This window comes from Mustela erminea, chromosome 12 (assembly GCF_009829155.1).
Source record: "Mustela erminea isolate mMusErm1 chromosome 12, mMusErm1.Pri, whole genome shotgun sequence".
Lineage (NCBI taxonomy): Eukaryota > Metazoa > Chordata > Mammalia > Carnivora > Mustelidae > Mustela > Mustela erminea.
Window position 1 is genome coordinate 48,525,207 of NC_045625.1, and position 17,934 is coordinate 48,543,140.

A 17,934-nucleotide genomic window follows, 5' to 3' on the forward strand; every position below is an offset into this window, starting at 1 on the left:
GGCATGTGGCTTTCTGCATCCCCCAACACATCTTACTCTATAAGAATCTCAATACATGTGCATATGTATAACACATATGCACATATGAACATGTATATGATACATAAGTATAGGTCACAGCCGTGTCCAAAGAACACCCTCTGTGTTTCCTGTTTTTTCTTATTACGAGAAAATGTTACTGGAGCCCCAGTTATGAACAGGAGCTCAAAGCTCATGTTCTACATTTCCACCTTTTAACTCTACCACCCTTTATTTGTGCAAGAAAATGTTATCCCCAGCGATGACCTTGCCCCGTTTACAGAATAGGAGTGTATTACTGATAGGCCGGGCACGTCTAACCTTTAAAATACTTGTGACACAAGCAGATTTTGAACCTTCAGATGGTCATTCCTTTACTATGTGCTTCATAAAACTGCAGGCTAGGGCAAGGAGTGTATTCAGCTGGCTTGAGTCGGTAAGTCAGAGTGACTTTAGAGATAACAGTCTGGAATACTAAAGCACTGAGATTCAAGATCTGGGTACACTGAGAGAGAGTATTTGACATCTGATCTCGTTAGCAGAATGTATGCTTACCACACAGAGGTAGTCTCAGATGGAAGAAGCCAGTTTCTAAAACAGTTTGGGGTGGATGTTTGCTTCTGATTAGCCTGGGTGTGTGTGTCAGATGAATGAGCAATTGGGAAGTCATGACCATGTGTTTGCTGTCATTTAAACCGCCATTCTAATCTAAATATACATGTGGGTGCCTAAGGAGACTTCTTTCTTTTCAAGAGGATCATTCTTAACAGCTCTCAACTCCTTGCCGACACACGTGAACTTTGGGGCACTTCTGTTTTCCTGAGGGCTACTCTGTTTTCTTTTACAAGAGGTGAGGATGATTTCTTTGCTTGCTGTATTTCTGATTTTTAAAGGCCAGCTGTATGTGAAGTTTATTTATAGAATAGAAAAGACGGCTTCTAGGATGTTCTACAAGGTAATGAAAGAGAGGGATAAGCATGAGGAGAGAAATAAGACACAGGAGGGGGTTTCTGTTTATAGGAGAATTCAGGAAAAACTACTGATTTTAGATCACTAATTTGCATATAGCATGAACTAATCTAATTAAAAATTAGAGAAGTTTATAAAATAGGAGGTATGCTTTTCTAATATGTCATTGTGAGTGAAACCCTCATATGCGTTTTTTTCCCCTCAGAATGATTTAAAGTAGGAAAAAAAAAAGATACTCTTCTCCCTTGACTTCAAAGCATATACCTATATTTTATCTACCCTGGAATTTCTAAAATACATATTTAAGAAGTTAGAAGTTACCTAAGTTTCTTCTGCTCATGATTGTCATATTATAGACTTCCTTTTATTTTCTTAGAGAAGCTAAGGATTAGGCTTATGTATTTTTCTAATCTGAAATTATTCTTTTCATTCGGAAAAGAATAATACTGGTCTTCCATTTTTTCATAATTATATAGCTTATTGTATTTTGAAGAGCCATATATCCAAATGTTTTTCTTTGCCTGTTCATGTGTTTTTAGATAGAAGAGCAAACAGTGTAAAATATAACTTACTAAAGTATAACACCCCTCATCATCTGTCTACTGGGTTTTTGGTAAAAATTAGTTACCACATAATTACACATTAAAATGTTTCCTTAATACCTTTTTGATAATCCTAGGGAGACTGTCTCTTTGTTTTTTTTAAATTATTGCTATGTAAATTCTTACACAAATACAGGTATTTAATTTACTTAATAGTTATACTGTATGTCTGTTTGGAAGTTGCCTTACAGATTAATATATGTGACAAATGTAAACTGAGGTAGATAGTAACAAAGTTAGAACATAGCATTTATTCAGAATTAGGCAAATTTTCTATGTGGGCAATAAGGTCTATCATTTTTTTTCCTAGAGAAATATGAGAGTCACGTAGTTTTATATTTGGAATATCATAATGCATGCATGTTCATTGGCAGAAAAAAATTTTCCTGGAACTATATTCCAGGAGAATTTACCATATGGGTCTCTAGATATCCAAATAGTTAATTTTCTATATAAGTGGGCAAAGTAATTTCATGTAAATACTAATCTCATAAATTAAATTTTTTTCTGATGAGGTAGAACATACTGTTTTTATCCAGGCATGGAAATATCTAGAGGGCTTAAGAAACTTTTTTTTTGAATAGCATTTCCTTTCTAAATGTTTTCATTCCAGCACAATTTCAGAGAAAACAGAAGCTGATCGTAGTAAATCCCTTTCATTCCAGGAAGAGTCATATTTAGTAAATTCTATTCTAGAGCAGTAAGTAAAGCCTTAGTGTTGCTTCGCAGCTAAATTTCTCCCCCCTTTTCCCCCTCCCCCCCCCAATCTTCCCCCATGGCTCGGCCCACACTCAGGGAGCTGTGCAATTTGCTCAGTTCTTCAGGAAATTTGTGAGAATAGTATCAGTATTTCTTATATTCTTTCAAATTTTTAGTCTATAAGAAAACACTACTTTCCAGACTAATTTGACTTTCAGGTTTCTAGCAGCCAGCTGGTAAAGAGGACATGATATATTACGCATTTCACATTGTTATAAGATAAAACCCAATCTCTTAGGAGATGTTTAAGTCAAATGCAATTAAGTGGAAGGACGAGCCTGTGTGTTCTACTTGTTTTTCAACACTTGGTGTTTTAAGTAGAGGGGATTAAAAGGTACTAAGTAGCCTTGACTATATAGGAAGAAATTTGAGTGCTATATTATAAGCTAAATGTGCTGAAGTTTTAAAATATAATGTATATATTTGAAGCCGACATGCCTGAGTGCGGATGCTGGAGGTTTGTGGAATTGAGTTTTTCCTGAATAGTGATTTTATGAATATGGAATGCTCTCGTCCCATGAAGATTAAACAACAAGTTTAGGTCTTTAAATCATTCTTGAGATACTGAAATTGAATGAGTTTCTGAGGATCAATTCTGAAACATTTCCAACCCATCCTCTGAGCATGCCGTAAATCATGTGGGCCACGGCTCTAATCGAACAGTGTGGATCTGAATCCTCATTAACTTGTGTGTAGGGAAGGGAAGATTGAGGAGAGCAAGGAAGAGGCCGAGGAGAAGACCTTTAGCCGGTGCTGGCCTGAGCTACCATTGTTGAAGGACATCCTTTGAGCTAATTTCAGTCCCATAAAAAAAAAAAGAAATCTATTTAGTGATTAGTAACCAGTGGATAAGAGCAGAAAGCCCAAGTGAATAAAGGCCATAAATACTGAAGTCCTTGGGATAACAGCCTGTAAAACTGTCAGAAGCACTGCTTAAGTGACAAAAGATAGCCCAAAGTAACGAGAAATGCTAGCTCACTGGGCAATACTCTGTATTCTCGGACAGAAGACAGAGTTTTCTCCAAAAATTGAGGTTCTTCTTGAATCCAGTACCTGTTCCACTTTATTTATTTGTAGTGGCTGGTGTCTCTTTGCTTTTAATTTATGGTTAATTATATTGCTTGTAGGACTCATGAAGCCTGTTAAAGACAGCAGTGTTTCCAAAAGTAGCACTTTGATTCCTGAAACTTCTGTTCAGAGCCATCAAGATCTACTTACTTGCTAAGAATGTTTAGCCTAACTAGAGTGAGTGGGTGAATGTGTATGTGTGTGTGTGTGTATTTTTTAAAGGCAGATGGTTAGGAATTATTAGATGCTGTCGAGCCTTTCTCTTGTTTTTGATTCAAAGTCTGAAGTTCACTGTTCTTACATATTTTTCCCTAAGGGAAAAATAAGTAAACAAAGCCAGAAGAATGTAAGTCCATATTATAAACTCTTTTGTTATTACTGTACACTGTTGAGATCACAGATGATTAAAGTCTTACCAGCCAGTACTTCAGAGGTATTTGCAGAGTTAGAGAAACTTGAAGACGATGGAATCAAGGGTCTTTATTCCAAACTCCTGTTATTCTATGATGATGATTTTATGGTATTCAAATTACAGTGTTAGCCAGCACAATGACATGTTTTTACAGTTCTACAATATAACCTTCAAATCCCAGATGTGTGTTTGAGAGCTGTGTTTTCGGTGTACTCAAAGTGTTGTGCTCCTTCACGTTGGAGAATTCTGTCAACTTAGGGGTATTTGCTTCTCAGCATTCCGGCGGTGAGAACTGGAGGTGTCATTCACTTGAAGAGAGCAGATGTTAAAGGTTCTTGCCCCTGCCTCCCTAATCCCAAACACCCTTGAAGAAGAGAAACGTCCTATTACCCAAATAGGCATCTTTCTGATGGTGAGAAAAGGCGGTAAAAGGCAGTAAATCTGCCTTCTCATTATGAAGTGCAACAAAGGATTGATTTATGAAGAAAGGCAACTGTTGGGCTTATATGTGTGCATGGAAATGTTGGTTCCTTTAGAGCCGGAGAAGCCGTAGCTTTCCTCCTGCTCTTGACAAGAATTTAATATTATTAACATGGGATGTGTTGATTCTAAATGCCACAGTTTTTAAGACGGGTACATTGAGAAGAAAACAAACAAAAAAAGTCCACCTCTGAATGTTTCCACATGAGCACAGTCTCTTAAATTGGCTGTGTTTTTGCTATTTCGGTTCATTTTCATTAAGAGCAAAGGGAATTCTCAAAAATACTTTTATTTTTATCAACTCTGTGTTAGTACCTAACAGTTTAAATAAAAATAAGTGTAAGTAGAGCATATTTAGATGTTAAGCTGTTTATAAAATTTTCAGTTTCACTTAATGTGTCATTTTCAGCAAACACTATACAATTACCAGATAGACCCACAGTGAAGATAATTTCAAATTTTGGGGGTGTGGGGGGTCACGTTAAGTATTTTGTGTTGCGTTTTTAAGAAGGTCTTTGTGCATTTTAAATCTTTTAAATAAGTCTGTGTTACTTTTTATTTAGTAAGAAGCTTTGTTAGAGGATTTCTGCTTAACTTAAAAGTTAAAATTTAAGCTCTAAGTAAATTTTGAGCATAAAATATTATAAAACACAAAAATCTGGATGGTCTATTAAAAAAATTGATATGATACTGACCTGGTATATTTAGCACCTAGCACTCCTGAATTTGAAATCTATGTGACATAATTCAGATTTGAACAGACAAATTACAGATTTCAAACCGATGATTATCTATTATCTAACCAATGATTGAAATCTGTACAGGTTTCAAATCACTGATTGATCTTAAAGCTTATCTCTTTCAGTAAACACACATCCCCAGCGTATGTATATTTTTAAATTGTAGTTATAGCTGTGCTAACATACCATGTACAAGTAGGTACATAGAAATACTTGAAAAATTAAAAGAACAAGGAAATAAGTATTATGCAAATAAAGGTTCTATTCTTTTCTTTTACCCCTGTGGCTCACCTTACATGCACACCCACACCTAAGAACTTGTGGAGCGCTCTAATCTAGAAGAAAGGGATTCAGAGTGTTACCTGAGAAAAATGCACTGTTATTTTAATTAGGAAGATACAAGGCTTGTAAAGACTTATTCCTTGCAACTATCAACAGTCTTTGTGATAAATAGTAGACTGATAATGAGAAATGTTGCATTTTGACCTGGTGATGATTGGATAGTTTCAAATCAATACTTTTTTTTTCCCCCAGTGGACTTTGGTTATTTTGGAAGTCAAAACACCATGGAAATAAAGGTCTTGGCAAATAAAACAAAACCTTGATGCCGCTGCTATGATCGTAAATCTAAGCTTCACATTTAATGGGGAAAATTCTCTGAGATGTCCAAAGATGAAAATTAATAAGACTTCTTGACGTTTGTGTAAGTCTATAAAGATTCTATAGGTGTCAATCAAATGCTCTTTGGCCATTTTCACGTAAGCCATTTTTTTAAAAAAACGGTCTAAAGTTAATGAGAAAATGCAGTTAAATGTCTTGTGAAATTATCTCTTCAGGTGTATCTGTGTTTTACTTCATTTCAATTAATTTCTATCTTTATGATACCCTGAATTCATTCTATTTAATTTACTTGACTATTTTAAATTTTATATTCCAAAGCTTAGAGCTATGGCCACATATAATGGACATTTAGAACTCTGAATTCAGTTCAGCACTACCCTTACAGAGAGAGGGAATATAATACTTGCACATTATTTTGAGCGTCCTGCAAGTGCTCCGCACAGGTGGGTTATTTCACAAGTTACTGAATGGTTGTTCTGACAACAGTTTCGGGTCTTATTGTTAACTGATGAGCGGTGGAGTTTTGACGTTCATTGGTCAGCTTCAGTAATGGTTATTTATGGGGCAATTCTATGAGGAAACTTGTTTTTTCTTTCTCTTTTGTTTTGTTTTGAGGCATTACAGCTTCTAAGCCCTCTGACTTGTAACTTTTTTCTTTCTCTGCCTTAATCCTCAAAATACACAAAAGCGGGGGTGGGGTGGGGGGGTAGAAAGATGGGTTAAAAGATACGTCTCTGGTATTACAACGCAGTGGTGTATTTTATGGCCAGTTGTGAAACACAACTTCTCTGCACACAGCCTTTGCTCAAGGAATAGCAAAATGCTTAGGGGTGGTGCAAGTGTAAATGGCCTGTTTCCAGAGGATTTCTCATTCCTACAGCTCTCAACAAGTGAGGGATTTTTGGAAAACATCTGGCACATATGCCATCTTGCAACAACCGGATTTTTTGAAAGATCATATGTTCTGGCCACACTAGTCAGTAGCAGCCTTCGAAGTACAACTGGTGATGAGAGATAAAAGACTTGGGACTCTTCTGTTTAAAAGAGAGGAAGCTAAAAGAAAATTATAGCCATCCCTAAGTGTGGAAAAGGGTCTCCTGGAAAGATTTATAGACCCTTGTTCCCCAAGGCCATTTTGTTTCCTAATGGGATTCTGTGTTCTCAGACAGGGGGTGATGGGCACAAATGATGACCGCATGTAATGACAGCAGTGAGGATGACAATAATAAGGAAGAAAGCAAATGCAGTTGCTCTAAACAGAGGCACGACAATGTAAAGCCAATTATCTTGGCATCCAGGATGATTTTGTCCGTAAGTTGAATATGTGACAGAAATAAGGACCTTTCCTGGTTTGCTAATGGTAGAGATGGTAATTCTTCAGATCTTTCTCTCTTAAAAGCAAATGATGGGCATGACGGGCATGACAATAGCTTTTGGTACTATAAGGGCCCAGCAGACTAAATGCATGTAAAATTTATCATCAAGTTCATTTAATTTGTCATAATATCTGCAAATGGAGAGGGCTTGCCAAAGAGAGATGGGGTGTCTTCCCCGTGGTCACAGACTTGAGTAGCTGTCCAGCAGTAACTGGAGTGATTGTCCAGCAATTTGTAAGTTCGTACTCCAGTGTTCTTTCCCCAATTTCACCTTGTTTCCAAAGAAAGACCTTTGGCAGATTATTTGAAGCATTACATCTATTTTTTTTTTCCCCTGGAGGTTGTATATATAGATTGTATGGAAAAGTTGATTAAGAAGACTAGATCACTTTAGAAGGCAAATAAAATAAATGAGCTTAGTGTTTTGTCTGATGTCAGTCTTTGTGACCAGTACCAGTGCCATTCTAGGAGAAAAGTCCCTGCTTTTTAAACAAAACATATCAAACTAGTGAGGTGAGTAGCCAGGATCTCTTGTAGTATTGACTGGACAAATGTTAAAAGCAATTGACACAGACGCACACATTCAGACCCAGGGATGAAGTGTCTTGTTTTATCACTGGTTTGCTTTGGGTGCTGATTGCAAGATGTCACACAAGATATTAGGGACATTAGAGGACATTAGGGACAGAGGGATATTCAGTATAGCTTTCACAGTGACATAAAAAACTATACCCTGACTGGTGTTATAAAAGGGTGTTAGTGTGTTCGGAATACTCCTTTAAATTAATTCCACTTTTTCAAGGATAATCAGTGTGGTAGAAAGAACTGGGTGCTGTGCTGTCCACCTAAATATCCCCTCCTGGCCTCTTAGTCTTATTGTGCTTTAGTTCCATCCGCGGTAAAATGGGGGTAAAAATACATCTTTTTGTCTTAAGCAGCTTGGGCTGCCTTAACAAAATAGCATAGAGTAGGTGGCTTAAACCACAGGGGTTTATTTCCTACCATTCTGGAGGCTGGGAGGGCCAAGATCAAGACGCTTTCTGACTTGGTTCCCCTCTGAGTGTTCTTTTCTTGACTTGGATCTGGCTACCTTCTCACCCTGTCTTCACATACGGGGCGAGGAGTAAGTTGGGTGTGGGGGGTGGGCAGGCTCTTTGGTGTCTCTTCTAAATTAGGGCACTAATTGCATCATGAAAGCCCCACCCTCATGACCACATCTAAACCTAATGACTTCCCAAAGGCCCCATCTCCAAATACCATCATATGGGGGTTTAGGACTTTAACATAGGAATTTTGGAGGGACATAGTCTGTAGCACTTGCCTTTCTCATGATAGAGCAAATGAGTAATATGGGAAGGTTACACAAAGATATATTAAGAGGTTAAAGTTATTGACTGGAGTTTGTTCCCTCAGATTTTCGTATATATACTTTTCTATATCATAAAGTTTTTGTCTTGGGGCACCCGGGTGGCTCTATCAGTTAAATATCTGCCTTCCACTCAGGTCATGATCTCAGGGTTCCTGGATAGAGCCGCCTGCCAGCTCCCTGCTTAGCAAAGAGTCTGCTTCTCCCTCTCCCCCTGGCTCATGTTCCCTCCCTCTTTCTCTCTGTCAAATAAATAAATAAAATCTTTAAAACCATAAAATTCTGTTCTTTTAACATATTTATTTTGAAGCAGGTATTAATATAAAACTAAACGAAAGAAGTTCTCATTTCTAGCTTTTTGACAAGTCACTCTTATGTCATTCTTGTTAGATTAACTGATCTAAGTGTTATTTCACAACTGTTCAATACTTAGTTCTTTGCTTAACTCTGAGCTTACCTTTTATTGAAACAGCTATCACAATATATTAGCTATTAATGGGAATTGGTAAGAGAATGCATTCATGTGATGAACCTTTTTCCATACTTGTTTGAAATAGATGTCATTTTTCTTTTAAAATGTGTTAAATGGGGGCGCCTGGGTGGCTCAGTGGGTTAAAGCCTCTGCCTTCGGCTCGGGTCATGATCCCAGGGTCCTGGGATCAAACCCCGCTTCGGACTCTCTGCTCGCTGGGGAGCCTGCTTCCCCCTCCCTCTCTCTCTGCCTACTTGTGATCTCTGTCTGTCAAATAGACAAAATCTTTATTTTAAAAAAATGTGTTAAATGTATATTTGAAAGTTGAGTGGGATTATCTTCACTTTCTTATAGAAGAGGAATTAAGTAAGGTAGTTTTTTTTTTTTTTAAGATTTTTATTTATTTGACAGAGATCACAAGGGGGCAGAGAGGCAGGCAGAGAGAGAGGGGGAAGCAGGCTCCCTGCTGAGCAGAGAGCCCGACGTGGGGTTCGATCCCAGGACCCTGAGATCACGACCCGAGCCGAAGGCAGAGGTTTAACCCACTGAGCCCAGTGCCCCCCCTTTTTTTCAGTTTTATCAAGCTATAATTGATGTATCAAATCATGTTCTATACCTTAATTAATACAGTGTTAAACCTGTTTATATTGTGACGTGACTGCCACTTAAGTTCAGTCCACATCCATTTTAAATGAGACAGTCTTTTTTTTTTTTTTTTTTTTTTAATTTATTTGACAGAGAGAGATCACAAGTAGGCAGAGAGGCAGGCAGAGAGAGAGAGAGGAGGAAACAGGCTCCCTGCTGAGCAGAGAGCCCGATGTGGGACTCGATCCCACGACCCTGAGATCATGACCTGAGCCGAAGGCAGCGGCTTAACCCACTGAGCCACCCAGGCGCCCGAGACAGTCTTTTAAAAGATACTATATGCTGTGAAAAAAAAAAGGTATCCAATGATTATTAATTTTTTTAAAGATTTTATTTATTTATTTGACAGAGATCACAAGTAGGCAGAGAGGCAGGCAGAGAGACAGGCTCCCCGCGGAGCAGAGAGTAGGATGGGGGGCTCGATCCCAGGACTCTGGAATCATGACCCGAGCCGAAGGCAGAGGCTTTAACCCACTGAGCCACCCAGGCGCCCCTGATTATTAATTTTTAGTGAAGGAAACACTAAGCTGACAAGAACCTAGTGGTTCTGTCAGGAAAATTGAATAGAGACAAAAATAAAAGTATATTTACCCTTGTGTTTTCTTTGATTAATACTCACCCTTGACATAGTCTTTCTGGATATTTCTGCAAAAAAGAATTTCTATTGCAGGCTTTGTGTTTTCTTTTAATAAACAAGGTAGAAATTTTGTGAAAAACATAGCAATGTGTCTAAAATAATTTCTGTTTAACTCTTAGACTGTATTTTCTCCCTTTCCCCTGAAGGGGAAAAAAAAGGAGTAGGTTATTCTTCCCCTTTTTCTTTATTTTGATTGTTTTAAAGATCAAGTTGAAGTTCTGTTCATAAGTACATGTTGCCTGTGAGAAAAGTTGGAACTTCTGTCTTCTGATTACCTGAGGAGGAAGCCTGCTCCCAGTGTTAAGAAACAATGCCAGATTGTAAAAGCCCTCTCATGTGACCTGCCTTGACAGGTGTTCTCTTTGGAAACACATAACTTGTAGCAGTTGTAAACATGTGGTTTTTCTTACTTGTCTTGGACAAAAATAATCTTCTGTAGAAAATCTATTAAAAAATGATTTTGCATAGCCATTTCATGTTGACAATTCCATTGCAAATCTTGGTAGGCCATCATTTTGGTAGTAAAGATCTATCTTCTTTGAGGCAAAAGAGGAATATGTGGTCTATTGTAAAAAAAAAAAAAAAGTAGTAGCAACCAAATGCTGATTAGCTTCCACTGGAAGAGTCATGGGCTGGGAGTTTTTGCCTTACTTCTACAGGAGGCTTAGTGCCCTCACTCTGTGAGGACATTAACGCCTAAGCAGTCTTTCCAAGAAACCTACACACTAAGCTATAGAACTAAAGATTTTTTTTTTAAATCTGAATAAAGTCAGGTTTTTATTAGATACTGTAAAAACGCTTGAGCAGGCCAGGTGAGAAATTTCTAAATTTAACACTTAATGAATGTTTGATATGATAATGATTGTCATAGAATTTGAGTTTTTAAAAATTTAAATTCAATTAATTAACATATAGTGTATTATTAGTTTCAGAGGTAGAGTTTAGTGATACATCACTGGCGTGTAACGCCCAGCGCTCCTTACATCAAGTGCCCTCCCTAGTGCCCATCCCCCCTTTACCATCCCTCCACCCACCTCCTCTCTTACAACCCTGTTTCCTGTAGGGAAGAGTCTCTTATGGTTTGTGTCCCGAATTTGAGGTTCTTAAGACTAGACTTTTGTCACCGTGGAGCATGCCATTTAAAGACACTTCATGTCTAGTGTTTGATTACTCAGAAGATCAGCTATAAACATGTGCATTGGGGCAGCAACAGGAAAAAGCCAGAAATTTTTTGTGTGTGGTGGGGGGGAGAGTTTTGATATTTCAAAAAAAAAGTATCAAATTAGTAATGGGAGAAATCAGAACCTCGTTAAAGTTTCCTATACATAGGTTTTGGCACATGTAGACATAAGGAGGGGAAAAGAGGATGCAATAATCTTTTCAGTCCTTGGGTACCTTAGAGACCTTAATCTAGGGGCGCCTGAGGGGCCCAGTGGGTTAAGCCTCTGCCTTCGGCTCAGGTCATGATCTCAGGGTCCTGGGATCGAGTCCCGCATTGGGCTCTCTGCTCAGCAGGGAGCCTGCTTCCTCTCTCTCTCTGCCTGCCTCTCTGCCTACTTGTGATCTCTGTCTGTCAAATAAATAAATCTTAAAAATCTTAAAAAAAAAAAAAGACCTTAATCTAGCCCTGTTTTATGGTGTGTGTGTGTGTGTGTATATATATAAAATGCACCTTTCCTAGTTCATAAAATCATCCTGGATTTGCATTTTTGGAGAGTAGGTCTGTATTTTATTTTAAAATAAAATCATATTTAAAGTGAAGAACAGCTCCATTTGGCTGGATTTGATAAAATATAAGACCATGTCGGCCTCATCTAGTAGCAGAATGGCTTTCAAACAGTTAACATGTAGTTGAGTTCATGGTCTGGCTGGGTGAGTTGAAGGTCCATCCACTATGACATGATTTTGTACATGCTTCTTAGATGTTTTTATTGAGAGGTAACTGCATTCTTTCTGAGTGTTTTCTTGCAAAACACTTTGATGAGTATAAAGGGATACTACTTACATCAGTAAGTTTCTCATTTTTCTTGTGATGCTTTTTTTTCTTTTCCCTCAGACGCTTTCTTAAATTTATGATTCTATCCCAAACATGCTTCTGCATTTAGAGGAACAAAATGACTAACATAGTATCAGTGGTGTTCTACTTGGAATTTTCATTAATATCATTTGTTTGAACTTTTATAATATAAATATACCTGGACCCCCACACCAAACCCATTTAATCAGAATTTCCTCATGTAGAGAATCCCCCAACTGATTCTGGTCAGTATCCATGGCCGTAGCTCTCCAGAACCTTGATCACTGGGTCTTAAAAGTCTGGTTGGTCCTCAGAACAGCAGCAGCAGCATCGCTCGGAAAATCTTTATGGAATCCAAGTTCTCATCCCAATCCCAGAATTATTGATTCAGGAACTCTGGAGTGGACCCAGCTGTCTGTGTCTTAACAAGTCCTCCAGGTAATTCTAATGCCCATGGAAGTGTGAGACTCCTTGTCTCCTTGGCTCCCAAACTGTAAGTCCTTGTCCTGGTTACAAAACATTCCAGGACATAGGATTTGCTGTCCATCATTCAACATTTTATCCTTCTCCATTCACCTCGATTGCTTTAACGTTTCTATTTTAATATTGTCAGTGAATTAATGTGTCTTCTATCATGAACCGCAGATGCTTTGTGAATCAGGCATGGTGGTTGTGATAAACATTGAATGAAAGCCTCTGTCTCCTGTTGTATTATGTTCTTTACTCTTCGTCAATTTTCTGATGGTTGGTAACTGGATTTATTAACCTTGTTTGTGGTTAAGAAGCTAAAAGAAGGCTGCCTGCAGGTTTGGTTCTGGCATTGGCATGATGCTCGAGACAGATGGATCAAGTTTAGCGTGGGGTGGTTGGGGAGATGGCCACCATCCCCTCTTGCTTTCCTAATTAATGTCACTCTCAGCAAATAGCTCTGGCGGAACGGCCCCTTTAAGTCCGGTGCAACATGACTGGTCCAGCAGGAGGGGGAATTAGAGCTCTCTCCCTCCACTCACTGTAAGGAAACCTCTCTTTTGGCTCCCAAATGGTTTCCAGAGCTATCAAAATAATACCGTTTGCAGACACTTTTCATGGCTGAAAAGAGCAACTTGGAGAGGAAAAGGAGTACTCCACGGCTGCAGGGAGAAATGTTTTGCAGCTGGGCATTGCACAGAACTGCTCACTGAGTGCCCTTGCACAGTGTAGCTCCCCTTTGTGGTTCAACAGTGGAAGAACCACTCAACAGAAATGAAGGGTCCCTCACACTGGCGTTTGTGCTTGTACATCGGCTCTTCTTTGTGGGCCATGGACCGCAACGTGTCGGACATTGTACTGCAAATCTCAAGTAAATCTCTCAGTGGTGAAGGGCTGGTGGCCGTCTGCTGCTCATTAGAGATCCTGTCTGGCTCTTTTCCTGCGGAATGAGTGGTAGATTGCTGACACCTGTTTTCCCATCCAGCCTGAGGATGTGAAGTGTGCAGTAGGAATGCCTGAAAGTGCTTCCTTGTGTCCGAGTCTGGATCTTGGTGTTGCCTGCAGAGAAGGGGGTTGGGATTCAGTGCTGGGAATGGAGATGAAAAGGAATCTGTGGTGAGAAAACCTCATTATAAGCTGAACTGATATTCTCCTCCTCATTTAGTGGCCTCTGATGGTGCCCATGGTGCTCTTAGTTTATCTTCCACATGGCCCCGTAACTTAGTCCCCACGAGAACCCAGTCGGAAGGAGAGAGATTGATCTTGGGCATGAAAAGACCTCATCTATGTCTCCGATAACAAGTTGAGACTGTGAGCACATTAGAAATGGGATAGAAGCAGTCCAACATTAAGTTATTATTTTAAATTTGGCCTAAATACATAAAATTCAAGTGTGTTGATCGTATGATCAATTTCTTTGCACAGTTCTTTCCATGTATTTGTTCTTCCCACCTTTATCTACTGTGAAGCCTCATAAAACCTGGCAGATGATAGAGCAGAGGACCTCATGCTCTGCCTTCAGTCCCAGATACAGAGTGCTTGCTGTATGCATGCATTTGCTAAGTATGAGAGGATAATAAGTTCAGGAGAGAGCCCCACACCCCTGCCTTTTCAAGTCCCTGCAGTCTACTGGAGAGGAAGGACAAACATCAGAGGCAGCATAACACCACAGCGTATCAGATAAACAAACCGATGAGATCCACATTTTCAGTGGGTTTGGAGAAGGAAGACAGCTGTGAGTTGGGCAGGTCAGGGAGGATGTGGAACTTGTTCTGGGTATTAGAGGATGAGGAGGATTCATGATGAGAGAGTAGGGCACATGTATGATGTTCTTTCCCTGCATCCGTAGGCTGTGGAATAGAGAGTGGTGTGTGTGTGTGTGTGTGTGTGTGTGTATGTATGTGTTTAAAGTAGTGGCAACATTTCCCACTGACTCATGTGTGTGACTTGGCCAGATCTCGTTGTGAACATTACCTCTATTTGTGAACTGTGGATGAATGGGGTTAGGGTTGGGTCATGGCCTTGGACCAGAGTGAAATTAACTGGCTCATAATGTGATTGAACTAATGACCTTGGCCTCATTACCACTATGTTTTAGCTGGTTGAGTCAATCAAACATTGCAGAAAGGGTAATCAAGGTAATCTTTTAAAAGAGATTTGGATAGCAGTAAACACAGGAGTGAAATCAAAGCCGGGTTCTTCTGTCCTGTAACACCCAGGTGTTTGTCTCATCATCCTTGTTTCTGCATCTAGTAAAAACATGGTGGACAAAACAAAAAGGATACCATAGTCCTCCTGGGCCGCTGTTTTTGGCATAATGCAATGTGTGTTCATTTTTCTTGCACAGAGTGGGACTGTTTTTGCAGAGGAAACTGTTTCTGAGTAGTAATGTTGTTTTTTTAATGTTAGATGTGTTGTGTCCCGTCAATTTATTGATGATGGCTTTCTCTTCTTCTTTAAAGTCTGAACAGCCCAGCCCTGCCAGCTCCAGCTCCAGCTCCAGCTCCAGCTTCACGCCATCCCAGACCAGGCAACAAGGTATCCGTATCTCCCAGGCAAACGATGAGACCTTTTTCTCATAAAACATCTTAATGAGTTGATTTATGGTCTGTTTTCTACTGTTTTATTATTTGAATGATAACTTGGCTTTTATGCAGTTGTATTTATTTCCCCTAGGAATGCACTTGAGTATTGTTCTGATGTATGAGGCCAACCTCTAGAAATTCCCCTTTTGCCAGTCCCTGCCATCAGGGTCCCATTTTACAAAAGGATTATAGACACAGCCCATTCCAGGGAGCTCCCAAAGGAAATACAATAGCAAAAGCTGGAGTTGAGAGGCTCTGACATAGAGAAATAGGTTTTTACTCTCCCTTCTGGATGTCTTTCATTTTATTTATTTATTTATTCTACAGATTAATAGACCCGTTTTCTTTGGCAAGTGTTAGTTTGCTGTCTTTAAAATTTATTTTCCCTCTACTTGAACTTAAATTTAAATGTAAAGAAATCTAACAAATTTAAGCCAGAATGTTAAATATATATTTTATATTTTTTTGGTGTGTGGAAATCTTCAAATAAGGGCTCCTTTTTTTTTTTCCCAACATGAAAAGTGAGATCATATGAAGGAGTAATTTGGTTTTGAGCATCGTGTTACACATTAGCTCTTTCAATGGCCGCACTCAGTTTCTGATGGCCTCGTGTAAGTTTTGACAAGGATTAAATTGTTGCGTGTATTTGAGCTATGGCTAAACTTCCAGGAAAAAATAAAAGACACTGATGGTTTGGACTACTCAGATTTCTTCTTACATTCATTTCCAAATATACAAGCCCACTACAAAAGCAGAGAAATTTGGGTTTTGCAGAGTGGGAAACTGCAGAGAATCAATACTTATTTTAGAGTTGATGGATAACTCAGATATTCATGTCCTAGATTAGACTTTAGGAATTGCCTAATCCAGAATAAAAGTGCCTCTCACTCTCTTGATTGCCTCCGCAATCTCTTCTTTAACATAAAAGAGTGATCTTGTTTTCATCACATTTAGAGCAGTCAAGTGAAAATAAGCCACACTGAATTTTGTTTTTTTTTATTTTTTTCCCCCCAGTTATGTCCTGTTCTAGAACAAAAACTAGTTATGACTTAGTTTTTTTTTTTCTCTCGCATCTAATACTGGATACTCTCTTGAACTTTCTGGGCACCTGACTTATTGCATGGTTTTATTTATGTAAATATATGCTGGTATTTTGCCAGGAATTTCTTAAAAGGTAAAATAAAAATTGGCTGCATAAAATTGTTGCTTGAACAAGACCTTGTGTCCAAGATCAATATGAAGATCAGAGATAGGACATTACACCATGGAATTGAAATACTTTATAATCTGAACTTGACTGAAATGCTTGCTTGACCTGAAATTGACCTTGAAATAAAAGGAACAGCTAAACCTTAATAGATCAAAAACTACCACACAAAGGCTGCATTGCCAAGAACAAGTTACAACCACGGTGATTTATTAGCCTCAACTTTTCAATACATGGATTAACCTAACAAAACATTCAATTTACTAATAGATCTTTCTGTTCCTCTTTAGGTGTAATTTTTCTTAGGGAAGAAAAAATACATAGAAAAACATTCCTAGGACATAGAGATTTTCCAGTGAATATCCTAGGGCATCTGTTGTGAAAACAGTAGTGTTTTGGTTATGTGTTACATTCCAGAAACTACCAAATTTGTTTTGTCAATTGTATAAATATATATAGCCATTTTGGGGGGGGGGGTTTGGGGGAAGGGGGCCAACGTTCAGTGCTGGCGAGCAGTCCCCTATGTCCAGTATGGCTAAGGGTGTATGAAGTAGTGTGTTTAATTGTGGCACGCTGTCATTCCTCAGGTCCTTTGAGGTCTATAATGAAAGATCTGCATTCTGATGACAATGAGGAGGAATCAGATGAGGCAGAGGATAATGACAATGACTCCGAAATGGAGAGACCTGTAAATAGAGGAGGCAGCCGAAGCCGCAGGTGAGTGTCTTGGCACGAACGCGTCTCTCTGCAATGCAATCATGCCTTTTCCCCAGACTTACCAGCATAACCATGGTGAAGGTGTGCAATACCCAAAACAGTGGTAGAAAATGGTCACATTCATTTAAATTGGGTCACCTAGGCATGCTTATCGTCATCCTTTCTACAGGGAACTGTGTATCCCTTTTCTCAGAAAGCAGAGGCTTTTTCTCTACAAATTCTATAGGGAGAACATCCTATCAGGAGTCCTTGTTCTTTAAAGTCTGTTCCAAGGTGGCAGGACTGACTGTTGAAATCAACTCCATTTTCATTTGAAGAGTTTCTGGAGAGCCACTGCTATAGCCTCAGAGTTTGAGGCAACATGTTTGCTGTTTGTAGTTAGAAAGACATAATTAGCGTCAGTGAATTAGGTGTGTGACCTAATTAAAACTAGGATCACCTGTGTGTGTTTTCCAGCAAATAAATTCCTTTTAAGTGTACTGACAATTAGGTTCCTTAAGTAGCTTTAATGCTGTGAGGCATAATTCCACATTATAAGATGGTAATTCATGTCACTTATAATTAATAGTCAACTTGAAATTGCCTTGAGGGTTTTATTTCTTTATCATGAGGAAAACAAATAGGCATGCTTACTTGAATGTGTTTGAGTAGAAAAAATATGAATCTACTTGAACTTAAAATCCAATTACATTTGTAATACATCGCATTAAATCTTTTCCCGTTATCCATTACTGTGTAGAAGGCCCTAGAATTCATCAAAAGAATACCTTCTTAA

At 38.8% G+C, this 17,934-nt stretch overlaps 1 protein-coding gene across 2 annotated transcripts in view; it reads left to right on the forward strand.

Annotated features, from left to right (window-relative positions):
* The window catches only part of MLLT3 (MLLT3 super elongation complex subunit), a 278,476-nt gene that overhangs the window by 243,428 nt on the left and 17,114 nt on the right, over positions 1–17,934 (forward strand). For both annotated transcript variants that reach the window (XM_032308670.1, XM_032308671.1), the window contains exons 6-7: positions 15,113–15,188; positions 17,030–17,159. In XM_032308670.1, coding sequence (XP_032164561.1) covers positions 15,113–15,188; positions 17,030–17,159 — 206 coding nt within the window. The remainder of the gene's footprint in view (positions 1–15,112; positions 15,189–17,029; positions 17,160–17,934) is intronic.